The sequence below is a fragment of the Oryzias melastigma genome, linkage group LG7, assembly GCF_002922805.2.
Source record: "Oryzias melastigma strain HK-1 linkage group LG7, ASM292280v2, whole genome shotgun sequence".
Classification (NCBI taxonomy): domain Eukaryota; kingdom Metazoa; phylum Chordata; class Actinopteri; order Beloniformes; family Adrianichthyidae; genus Oryzias; species Oryzias melastigma.
In genome coordinates this window covers 28,032,347-28,045,551 of record NC_050518.1, presented here as the reverse complement: position 1 = coordinate 28,045,551, position 13,205 = coordinate 28,032,347, and the positions used below count along the sequence as shown (strand labels likewise).

Here is a 13,205-nt window from a genome sequence, read left to right as displayed (position 1 = left end):
ACCTCCTCAATATATAGTGCGTTCGCCATTTTCTAGTGCTGTCTGAATCTACTAATTCCAAAATCAAGTGCACTAAAAATTATCCAGAAGTCTTTGTGAAAAACTAGCATGGATTGATGCTCACTAGATTAGCGAACATAGACCACAATGCATTGCGATCAAACAATTTCGAACTAAAAACATGTTTAAATGTTTTTTTTTTAATAAATCATCCACATTTTCAGCATCAGAACACAATGGAGTCATAAATAAACATTGTGAAATGTTGGTATTGATTCGATTTTGACTTTGTTAAATTGGTGACGACATATCCGGTGTTCAGAAAAACTAAAGAAAAGTAGTGAGCATCGTGTTCGAATTGACTTTAAAATCCAGGGCACTATCTAGTCCTGCACCATGCAGTTTTTTAGTAGTTAGGGGTTAGGGGGGAATACGGACACAACTTTTATGCTGATCCCCATTGATAATGTGAATGGTCAAAGAGTCACAGTATGTTAAAGAGTGTGTGTTATTTGGGTGTTAAAGGGTTAAATGTCACAAAATGTCCTAGACCCAAATGAAATGTTTATTAAATAAACTTCACGTAAACGAAGGTTTCTATCAGGACCTCAGAAGTCTTCATTGCTCGTCTCCCATTAGTGTATCCAGAGTCCATGTGAATCTCCGATGGCGGAGCGCGATTGTGTGTCTATCGGGACGCTATCAAGTCTGGAGAGTCAAAGTGGAGGATGTAGCCGATAAGCATCAGCTCCTGGATCAATAGCAGCCTCTGAAAGTACACAATGCGTCGGTGGATGTGTGAGTGTCCTTGTGACGGCCGCACACATGACAGATACCAGGGAGCTTTCTGGAACGGCCTCGGCGAGTTCAGCTCCATGTCGTCCTTTCAGCTCACAGGATCAAATTTGATGAATTTTACTTTATTTTAAGAATGGAAAATGACAAAGTGCTCCTCGTCACAGGGGAGCACACCAAAAACAGACTCAACCTATTTCAGATTACAACCCGCTCAACAAAAGGAAACTTCTTTGACCCACCAAAGACGGAGCCAACCTTTCAAGGTCAGGATAAAAACGAGCCATACACATTCCGACTTTCTGAACTAAAAAAAAAAAAAAAAAAAAAACTTCAAAAATCCACTTTTTATTAAGGCAAATGTCTTTGAAGTGTTGATGCTCTTCTTCACAAAAACGCCTTTCATCTTTTATTGCAGATTTGTGACTCACCCTTTGTGCTTCATTTCAGTAAGAAAACTTTTTATCTATTTTTGCACAAATGTACAAAGTTCCTGAGTGGCAGTCTCAGGTGGCGGGAGGGCCCCATCAGCAGGCTGGGATCACTTCTACTCAATGAAAGACACTTTGAACTGCGTTGGAAGCCTTTTGGAGTGTCCACCCACTCTTTGCAACCCTTCACTGATGGGAGTTTGCAGAGACAGGATAAAGATTTGTGCTCTTCTGCGCCGGATCGCTGATTTTTCAGAGTTCGGGAATCAAAGAAGCCCGTCTGACATCATTACTGCTGTGTCTGCAGAACTTTCTAATTTCACTTATGAAAACTTCCAAAGTGGAGGGAAATCTTTATTTTTCTGAATCAAAGCAGCTCTTCCCTCTCTCAGGAGACCCATGGGCGCAGTTTGGCCGACTCCGACCTTCACTGATGTCTTTGTTGATCTCAGAAAAGTAGGAAGAAACTGTTTTGCAGATTAAAAGTGCAGGAAAATGAGAACATACACAAAAAAATCCAATTTGTTCTTCTCATTATCCAAACAAAGCACAGCAGGGAAAGCAGAGCCAATGACAATCACTGTCGTACTTTTAAAGGCAAGAATGTGTTGAAAAAGTTAGAAAGACTTAGTAGCTTGTTCTCAAAAATGTTGCTTAAAACTTTGGTTTCTTTGTTTTTAGTACTTTTTATAATAATCTGATTAGGACAAATTCACAAAAAAGGCGTGTTTTTTTGTTTTAACCCTTCAACAACTGAGGTGTTGCCAGTGGTGCTTAAACACTAAATCTTTAACGTACTATAACTTTTCAACTGTTGACACGATCAACATCATTCCAGTAGATTCTGAAGGAGAAAAGTGGCTCGTCGAGCCGCTTTTCTTGAATACTGTGCGCCAGCATGGAGAAATGGCATCAGCTGGCTCAGAAGCAGCTCGAAAATATCCTGATAATCACAGAGGATAATTATCATCCAGAGCAGGTGTTTATTATGGATGAAACTGGCAAATTCTGGAAGAAGATCCCCCTCGCACTTAACTGATCAATGAGGATGTTTATACTAAAATTATAATGTTAATTCCTCACTATAAAGAACCCCAAAGCGGTGTTTCGGTCCGTTCACGTATTTCTGAGTAATCCTCTAAAAACCTGAGCTCTCAACAGCAGCCCCTCCTATACCCACGGAACTGAGCGGGTCCTCTCGATCTGATGTCACAGACTGAGACCGCCCCTTTAAGGAGGAGTCTGCTCTGATAGCACCACCCCCAGTCTAAAACCAACACTCAATTTCTCTTCTGAGCTAGCGATGATCAGCAAAAAAACTTTCATTTTAGATGCATAATACTGTATATCTCCCAGTTGTGTCCTGTCTTCGATAAATTCCAGCTCAGTTTGTTACCTTAGATGCGGGGCTCCTTGAAGACTCCGCCCCCTGGTCGGGTACAGTCATGCATACGTTGAGTGTATTTGTTTTGTGAACCAGTGAAGTGATGGCCAGGCCTACTAAGGGCAGATGTATGCTATGTGCATCCATCTTTGAAACAATTTGGATACTGTTTATTTTAAACAAAGACACCCTGCAGACTTTTGGATGAATTCATAAAATGGGCGGCACCCACACGTAGCGGCAGGCGGAGCTTCAGGAATTGATTCGTTTTACTTCCGGGTAGGAAAAAACTCTAGAAAAATAACAAATATTTCATGAATAATTTATTTTTAGTGTGCCTAAGTTAATATATGATAACATATATGGATATAGTTTGCTCTGAATGGCTTAAGTAAATAATGGTGTAGCCCCTTTAAGGGTCAGAGAGGCAGATGAACAGTCATGAACAGTAGTGAAAATTACGCAGTCTGGTGTTCTGATGAAAAAAAAGCTCTTTATGTTGAGCAATCCAATCCAATGTTCTTTAATGTTTACAAAGCATGATCAGAAGTGTTTTGGATGAGTATGGATCGGTAACGTTGGGGGTGGGGGATAGGTGAGACTGGGAAAGGGGCGTTCTCTGTATTTGAGGATTCGGCGTGTTCACGTTTGCCTCCGGTCCCTGACTCCCATGAATAAGAGGGTATTACTGTGCTGTAAATCTTTGATAGTTTACCCAATCCTCGTGAATCAGCTAATTCTAACTTGGAGAAAAGTGGCTTTTCAACGTAAAGTGTTGCAGGACGGCTGCCTTTGAGAATCCACAGGAATTCTGTTAATTGTGTAAACGGTTGAAGATACGGTAGTCCAAAAAATGGAGGCAAAGCTCTGGTGTTAAAGGGTTAATGATCTTTTTCTTGCTTTGAGGAAACATTCAAAACCAATAAAACTCAATGTTCCAAAGTGTTTGTTGAATGCTTGTGCAGGTGTGTGGCTGTGTTCATGGGGCATTTGGCTTGAGGGCCAGGTTGAAGTCGGTTGGAACAGGAAAAAATGAGAGTCTGCAGGGCCACTCTCATATTTAAACAGGTCAAAAACCAGCTAACATTTTTAGTTTTAAAAATGTAAATGAGGAAAATGATGTGGCTTCAGCTTCAGTGACAATTAGGCGCCTCATTTATATTTTATTTTGAAAAGACTTCTTTATTTTTCCAGCAATCTCGTAGGCTCAATTATCCTCATTTGAATAAGCTCGTTGACACCTTTGCCTTGAGCAGTTTGTCCAATCTGTTATCTTTCCAGGATAACAAGGAAATCCAAACAAGCATCTTGATGCAAACTTAACTAAAAGCAAACCTGCAGCAGATCTCCGACCCGTCTCCGGTAAACAGACAGCAGATTAGCGCACGTTGAGTCTCTGAGCCAACCGAGCATCGGAGGAAAACAAGTCCAGAATTTCAATGTCCTCACAGGGAGATGTGCATGCTAAAACATAAAAATGTTTTGGAAAAGGCTTTTGTGGTTTAGGCGAGCTCGCCTCGTCTCTAACAAGTAGGCCACCCCCCACCCCCCCTCATGTTTTAATGTGGGTGCTCCACCTCTTGCTTCCCATCTCATCTGTCTCTCTCCATTAAACACGGCGATGATCAGAGCAGCATCTGGAGATGCATCTTTAAGCTTTAATACACTTTGAATAATTAACATGTGTACACACACACACAAACACACACATATACAGCTGAGAAGATCAGTGGCAGGCAGCTCCCACAGCCAAAGAGACCCAGGGGGGAGAAGGGAAGCTCATTCTGTGCCAGCTTCAGAGCTTCCAGCTCAGGCGACAGCAGAGTTTCAGCACAGAAACACAATGAAGAGCCAGATGCTGAAAGACAAGAAAGGAGCAGCTGACTCCTTCTGAGTTCTTAGCAGAACAAGGGAGCAGGTTAGCGAGAGGAGAGAGCCCAACAGGCCAGAGATCAAAACGAGGAAAAATGTCTGCATCAAGTCGTTTCTGATGCATAGAATCTGCAGCAATAACGCATTAAAGTCCCACCATAAAACTCATGGTAGCAACAGCTTCAATTGACTTCCAGGGCTCTGAAGTCATTACACTTGACCAGATTTTCAGAATTGTTGTACCTTGTGACTATATCCACGATAAAAGTAATTATTTAAAAGAAGTTTAAAATTTCCACCAAGATTTACATGATGGTTTTACAAGTGCAACTTTTACAAAAGTGATTTTCTGGTATAACAGCACAAAGTTGTTAAATTAATTTGATTATTTGAGAAAATCAACAACCTTTATTAAAATAGACTTCTTCAAATGTATCTTTTTATTGACTGTTGCAGTACATGAAAAAAAATCTGTTTAAGGTGAAAAAATACAAATCCTAAAAGGTATAATGGAAAAAAACTCAAGTCTTTTTTTAACCTTGGTAAAATATGCATAAAAACATTTTAATTTTTGCATCAGGTGAGATTAGTCGACAAGATCCTGGATGACTGAAGCAGGTGGGCATATTACCCTATCACAGGCAGTGTACAGACCTGCAGTATACAGTTCTACCATATAAAATACTTCCTCATGATTGGAATTCCTAAAAAAAAAAAACATTTTTTTAATGAATGAGACATTTTGGTAATTTTTTTTCAATTACGCCCAAAAAAACACTTCATTCAATTTTTATATTAATTCCACGTTCACAAATTCACGTCCATTTCTTCTGTTTTGGCAAACTTGCTGCTGAATAATTATCCAGAAGTTTTCATAAACCTGCTGCTCCCGCCACATGTGGGAGGAGCTTTCATTACACTATTCTAGCCTCATCGCTGTCACAAACAGCTGGTTCCAGGTGCAGCAGGTTTATTAGTTCAGACAGGAACTAAGCACAACTAAAAATCCAAAAAGCTAAATCAGGGTCAGACAGGCAGAGGTCAATAACAAGCCTGGGAGGATCCAAGAAAACAATAGAGATGTCAGAGTCCGGGCGAGGGTCAGGGCAGGCAGCAAGCAGTCAGAGATAAAGCAGGATCAGAAACAAAGATCAGGCCCAGATAGAAATGCTCGGTAATGCAGGCAGAGTGGCAAAAATTATACTTCACACTGAGTCAGGCTCTGCGCAGTGCTAAAGTCTCCTGGCGATGTGAGTTAGCTGAGCTGCATCTGAGACATGTGCGCTGGGGTTGCTGGGAGATGTAGTGCAGTCGACTCCCCCCGGTGACCAGAGGGGGAGACAGAGCTCTGACTCCTGACAATTGCTTCATCATGAAAGACATGGATGATGTTGAGAGATCAGGTTTATTTTGAAGAATTCTACCAAAGCATTGGTAGTCACATCTCCATGTCTGGGTTCATGAGATCGTTCAGATACTTCCAGTATGGTGAGCTTCACCATCTACTGCATGACAGTGCCTTCAGTGGTACTTCAGTCTCTCTGTGACCCAGTTTGACAACTTGCTGTTCCACATTAGTTTGAGGAGGGGAAAAAAGAGAATAATATCAGAATATATTTTTATAATTGTCTTGAAGAAAACTATCAGAAAGTTCAGGAGAAGGTTTTCGCAGACCATAGCTCAGATATTTGAGCTCTGGGAACATCGCACTGCAATGCCCAAAACACACTGTTGCTCGACTCATCGGCTCATCTCTACATCGACTTAAAATTAATATTACCAAATCACGTTCAGTGTGAACATAGCTGAAGACAGGATACCTACAAATGACTGGGCTGTGGCACTGAGTTTTAGGCTGGAATCATAATTTCTGAAGCATGTCAAGTTACTCGCTCAGATTCCTGAAGACATTTCCAAGCAGCTGTTTAGCAGCATCATATACAGCTGGAGGAACCGCATGAACACAAGGACCGCAGATTTCCAACCAAGCATGAAGTCAGGCTCATAATGCTGTCAGCGCGGCTGAATGCACGCATGCCTGCGCCGCTGCAGCATCATGCGGGCCCGACAGGAACATACGACCATCTGACCAAGTCGCTCATCAAGGTGATGCATCCTCTAATTAGAGGCACCAAACCCAACATGGATCCACATATCTCTATTCACCTTGGGTACATCTGGAGCCTTAAACAGCCCGCTAATGATAATAAATGAGGTAAGGTTGCAGAGCTGCCGGTTCACTCCTCAGAGCTGCAGCAATGCATCATGGATGGAGTGAGTTTTACCGCGTGTAAGGAGGTCAGGGTCTGGGGAAGATGAAGAACAAGTGGAAAGGAGATAAAAGGAGGACGAGGGGAGAACCCTGGAACAAAGAGGGAAATGAAGACGGCTCAAGCAGGAGGGAGTTAGACACTTTTTTACAAGCCGTAAAGGTCAGCGTCTGGACGGTTAACTGAACTGTTTGAGAGCTGCTGATGTAGAGCAAGCTTGGACTCCTAATGAACATCTCGAAAACAGATTAGGGCAACTTCACTCAAACAGCATTAAGAAATCAGGGTGGAAAAATACATGAAGGTTCACAATCGTCGTGGAAACCTTAATCTAAAATAGAAATCTGTTTCCACTTTTTTTTTGAGGAACTTTAATTTTTGAAATATTTCAAAAATGAATTTGGTCCAAATAGTGGGATAGTGGGTCAAACATTTTAAGATGGTGTCCCACTGTTCAAAACTTGTTTGAGACTAAATGGTGAGAAAATATGCAAATAATGACAAATTTAGTAACAATAAAAGATCCTTCCACAACTTCTGCTTCAACTCAGCTGTTTTGGGGCTCAAATTTTCTCCTCATCCACAGAAATGTTGCACATTATGAAACAGAAGTCTTTTTTGTAATTTACTTTTTATTTCAGCCTTGTTTATATAGTTTTCACAAGTAAAGGATATCAAAATTCATAAAAAGATAAAATAAACATAATCTTAAAGTAAACTAACTAACAAAACCCAGAAAAAAACTGTAGCTTTAAGACTTTAGTCCTTTTTGTTGTCCACCATGATAATGAATCCAATATGTCAAATTCTGAAGTCCACCATACATTTGGAGACACTGTTTGCACAACGTCTGCTTCAACTTCAGCTGTTTTGGGGCTCAAATTTTCTCATTGTTCACAGGAATGTTGCACATTATGTAACAGATTGGTTGATAATTTGATTTTTTAAGTGTTTTTTTTTTTATACAAGAAATGTGAGAGTAAATCTCTGCTACTCCAGAGGAAGTAGAAACCTCTCAAAGAGCTTAAAGACATCTTGGATTTTATTATCTGGTCAGGAAATGGAGCTTCTGAAATACATCCAGCTGGAACTGAAGATACATCCACACAATGGCAGAGCTGGTTAGACTTCTGTTTTTTCCAATTTCATTCTTCGATCACACGGAGTCAACCATCTGAGCCCAACTTTCACCTGGTTCACACCAGACGCGCGCGGAGTCCGCTTAACCTCCGCTCCACACCAGACAGGTATTTTTCCATGACAGTCAACAGACTCGCCCTGAATTCAGCCCACTACATTAATCTGTGTGTATGTGTTTTTTTGTGTGTTATGATTGTGTGCTTATTTTCATCTCTACAGTCTGTTTAGATCCAAAAACATGATCGCATTTGTCAATCACTGTGTTTTACTGTGAAAAAATGGTTATAGTTTGAAAATAAACCAGATTTTCTCATGTATGGTGAAGTAACTTCCTGCCAGAATTGACACAGATTGCTCACATCTCGTGCACAAAATAGACCAGGCGCGGAAACGATCCGCTGCACAGCGAAAGTCTTTCCGCGAAGACCACGGCGCTCCGCGTCTGGTGTGAACACACCACAGGTTAACAAGGGCGCCAAATGGAAAAAGCCTCCATTTGGCGGCACTTCCAGTGCTAACACCCTAACCAGGCATTAGAGTTGACATATTTGAAGGTGCTCTACAAGCTTTGGAGATTTGGGGGTAATCACCAATCTCATGGGACAATCAGCGTTCGGCTGTGGCTGTTTGGTCTGGAGAACCTTACAGTTCACACTTTTTAATTCGTTTTCCAACTTCAGTGTCCCAACAATGGCTTGCTGAACTCACGCTTGTCTTTTGCATCTGCAGATACTTTCGTGGAACAAATAAAGTTATTTTTGTTTTTTTGTAAATTTTCCAGATGTAAAAAGGTAAAAGCAGGTTCTGCTTCTTGTTTATCTGTAAAATCCTGAGTAAATTGACACTTCTGGGCCACTGATTGTTTTATTTAGGATTGCTGTGTGAACATTCCTGAATAAAACCATTTTTTTGGAATACTTAGCACTAATTATCAGCACTTCAGACAATGACTAATGATGGATCAGTTGTTGTACAAAGGAGAATGCACATGAAAGAAAGAAATCTTCTTTTTAAGCTCCCATCAGGGGAGAAGATTTGCCAGCTTCTTTCCGTCTCTGCTGTCAATCAAGAAGCGCATTAATTCATTTGTGGGACATGAAACATCCTGAGTGAAAAACAACCACATGCAAAATGAATGAATGACTTAATTAACAAGCAGTAAACTGTAATCAGTACAAGAAGAAGCTGGCAGGCCTGCAGACACAAAACAAATGCAAACAAACTGCTTTTCTATTACTTTGCTTGGTTTTATTGTATTATTTTCCAATTTTCTTGCATCTAAATGAAGCCATCTGAAGCCGCCCCGGGGCTCGGCCTCGACCCGGTCGGCTCCACCAGCCCAACGCTGAGATTCAGCAGAGCACGGCGAATTTGTTTGTCTCCACGTTTGTTTGCGGTAGTGTTTGTTTCTCTTATTGTTTGTGTTTTTATTCCTTTCTGTTGATGGCCTTCTCAAGTGTTTCTCAGACTCTGGCAATTTTCTGCCTGGTCGCCCCTAATGTGCCTCTCTGTTTATCTTCTGTCACAATACAGCTGATTTATATATATTTACAAATCCAGGGAGCGACAGCGGAGAATTATACTTGCCTCAAAAGGTCAAATATTTTACATTAGCCGTTGTCTCTTAAAGCACTTGCAAGACAAAGTGAATTTTTGCGGTGCAACATATTCTCAGATGCTGGGACTTTTATTTTTTTATTTTTTTTTATCAGATATGAAGTGAAGTCAGCCTCAAGAAATATGACAAATACCTCGGGGAAGATAACCAGTGGAGTGTGAATTCAATCACTTTGGCAACTGACTGCTGATGACACATGGGGAAACTTTTTCAGGCAGCAGTGATGGGCAATATTACCTTCAGCGGGGGCTGAGAACTGGCAAATTGGAACAAAATCAAGGCTGAAGGAGATAAATATGTGAGAAAACGCGTTGTTGTCGGCTCACGCCTCTTTTTTTTTCAAAATACAACCTGTTAAACAGCAGAGAGGGGACAAAAGGACACGCCCAAAGGCCCGCATTCATCGTCGATACCGTGCTAATAACTATAATCTGTGTGTTTATGAAAAACTCAACAAACCTCTGGTAACATTGGAGGGTCTTGGTAACCACGGCAACGCAAGATGATAGAGGACGAGAAAAAAAAAAAATCACAAAAACTAACCAAAGCATTGTAGTGGCTCTTAAAACAAAATGAGGTTGTTTGCAGGAGGGTGCCACTTGTGATGACAGTCTGTCCGTTTTCACACAGTCGTAAAAATCCCACACAAACACGCATGAAAACAAAAAGAATTTCTTCAAAAAAAAAAAAAAACGAACTTGCATCAAAACACCTCTCCCACACAGAGTGCACCATAGTGCATGTCTTTTCTTTCTGATTACACCCTTTTGACATCTCAGATTTTTGCCAGAAAAGAGGATGGAGGGAGTTAAAGGAGGGAAAATGTTAGGCTGCAGACAGAAATCGGCAAAGAAAGGATTAATGTAAGTGCATGGAGGAAAAACAGGACCCAACCAGAGAAGTCACATCCATCAAGCCGCATGCCTCAGCAAGACAATTTTCACATAAATGTTGGTCAAAAGACAGCCAACTTCCTGAGGATTATGATGTTCTTTCCTCTTTTGTCAAGAAAATTAGCGCGTTGGATGGAGACAGAGGGTCTGTGAAAGGGAAGCCGCTCTTGGTTGGAAGGAGGTTTTCATGCAAATATAGCATTTGGGACGACAGCACTTGTTTCCATTTGCATACTCATTCAAACCCGACTTGTTTATAAGTGAATAAATCCAGCGCTGCTTAGAGTGCAACATCTGCTACTGAGCCACACACAGCAGCGCTCATTCACACAAACGGAGACGCCGTGCAGGTCCCAGCTGCACGCCGGAACATTGCTCTGCGGCTGCACACCCATATGCATGCATCCTAAATGTATCCACGTGTTGCTTTCTCCTGCTCTAAAGCTTTGTTTTTCTTCTTTGTTTAGGAAAGTGTGCATATTATCACAAATGTGCATTCCCAACTCCTCACCTGTGACGTGTTGACTCGCCCCTCTTGGAAGGAGCAGTCGCTGGCATCTTGAGTGCACATGTGGCGATATTTGCACCAGTGGCACGGGAAGTTTGCGTTCACACAGGATAGACACCTAGAAGAAAAAAAAAAAACAAAGGGTTACCATCTACATTTGAAAAAATATCCCCAAAATTTGAATAACTTTGTAATCTGATTATCCTCAGTCAAACTAACGTTGATGGTTTTTCTGCAAAAGTTGTAAAAACAATCTTCAAAAAAGGTTATTTTGGTTTTTCAGAATGATTTTTTAACCAAATTGAATCTGAAATTACTTCCAAATGTGTAAAAATAACCATCTCTTAATAATGGAGCTCAGTGGCCTTGTGGTAAAGTGTCCATCCTGTGACTGGAAGGTCGTGAGTTTAAAGTCACAAAGACTACTATTGGGTAAAGACAGGGTACACTCCGGATAGATTACCATTCTGTTGCAGGGCACACAAGCACACCTTTAGGGACACTTTAGAGTCAGTCAGCCTGAGAAACATGTTTTTGGACAATGAGAGGAAGCCAGAGTGCCCGGAGAAAACTCACAAACAAACCATGCAAACTCCTCACAGAAAGGATCCAGCTGGTATTCGAACCAGGACCCATTTCAAGGTGAGAGCGTTAACCAGAGCGCCACTGTGCGGCCTGTTTGACAATCCTGTCTTTTCAAATATTAAGACATCATATCTCAAAATGTATCCTAGTAACTGTAAATGTGGACTCCTGGTCAGATTCTTGGGGCTCTTCTTCATCACTGATGACTTGGAATCAAGATTTCTATCTGAGACTAGACTTCAGCTTTAACTGTTAACTGAAACTTTTGATTTAGTATTAAACTTAGGTTCAATTGGAATCTTTACTTGAGACTTATTGGATTTCTCCCTCCAATGACCAAAGATGGAATTTGACTTAAAAAAAAAAAAAAATCCAAATTGTTTGAAAGAAACTTGTTATGGTCCATGAAAAGGAAAGAATATGTTATTTTCAGGGGTGGTGCAGTTGTGAACTCATCATCAGAGGATTGCAGGTTCGGTTCCCACTTTCCCTGACCATTTGTCAAAGTGTTCTTGGGCGTGACACTGAACCCCTCCACATTGTTCCTGTAGTGACGTAGGCACTAGTGTAGAGGTGGGTAAACTACAGATGGTGAACCACAAAGAAACTGACTTGTATTTAGGTGCAGAAAGTTATTTTGCATTCATGTTGTGTTGAAGGTTTGTTGTATTTCTTATGTTCATGTGTGTTTTCTGAGTCAGAGTCATCTTTCCAACACAACAGACACTGTGTTTTTCTAAGTGTGTTTTTCCCTGAAAGACATCAACCAATTGGTGCAAATAGCACTAAAATGGGAACAAAAAACACAGTTTTTAAGTAAAAAAAAGTATATTTTTTCAGATTCTATGTTGTTTCTTTCTCATATGAGGTTGCAAAACACTCCAAGCATCTCATCTGGCCCATCTGTGAAGTTTTAGATCCCTTTGTGGCCCACAAGTCAAAAGGTTTGCCCACCCCTGCACTGGTGTGTGTGTGTGTGTGTGTGTGTGGGGGGGGGGTTAAGTTTACTCACCCCTTTGGCAACGGCCACTTCCAATGAAAAGTCTATGTAGACATGCCTAAATGCAAGTTTTTAACTCTGGCATTCACACATATGTACAAGTTTTAAGTACAGTTTTCAGGCTCTACGTACCACACGGGTGGCCACTGAATGTACATTCAAAGTGAAATCAGGTCAAACTTGGACCAGTAGGGGATTTGGTTTTAGTAGTGGTGTATGGATGATGTCATTTTTTGGTCATGAAAGTATTAGCTGTTTGAAAATTAATCATAGAGGAGAAGCTAATAATTACGTTTTTCCTGCCCAACTGGATTTATATAATTTTAAGTCTTTCATATATCAGAACAGAGCTGTGAAAGAAAAAGTCTGGAGCAAAATTCATGACATTTGCACTGTTTCAGCGTTTTACACCAAACCTGTAGATCAGGGGTGTCAAACTCAATCACATAAGGGGCCAAAATCCAAAACACACCTTAGGTCATGAGTCGAACAGGATAAACATTTACTGAACACTCTAAGAATAAATTGTTAAAACTTTAAAATTGTAACTTTTTAACATAATTATGAACTAGATATATAGCATTACCTGCAAAAATGCTAGTGTGAACTGTAAGATGAATTGGGCTACAGAAAATACTAGTAAATATAGCTGAAGATGCTGACATTGATAGCTGAAAATGTTGAAATTGATAGCCAGTTAGAAGATTAG

General features: G+C 40.7%; 1 protein-coding gene across 1 annotated transcript in view; it reads right to left on the bottom strand.

Annotated features, from left to right (window-relative positions):
• Window positions 1-13,205, bottom strand: part of plxna1a (plexin A1a) — a gene marked incomplete in the record, with an annotated part of 315,581 nt that overhangs the window by 111,529 nt on the left and 190,847 nt on the right. Inside the window, 1 exon segment of the mRNA XM_024293231.2 lies at window positions 10,915-11,029. Within this exon segment, the coding sequence (XP_024148999.1) occupies window positions 10,915-11,029 (115 nt within the window).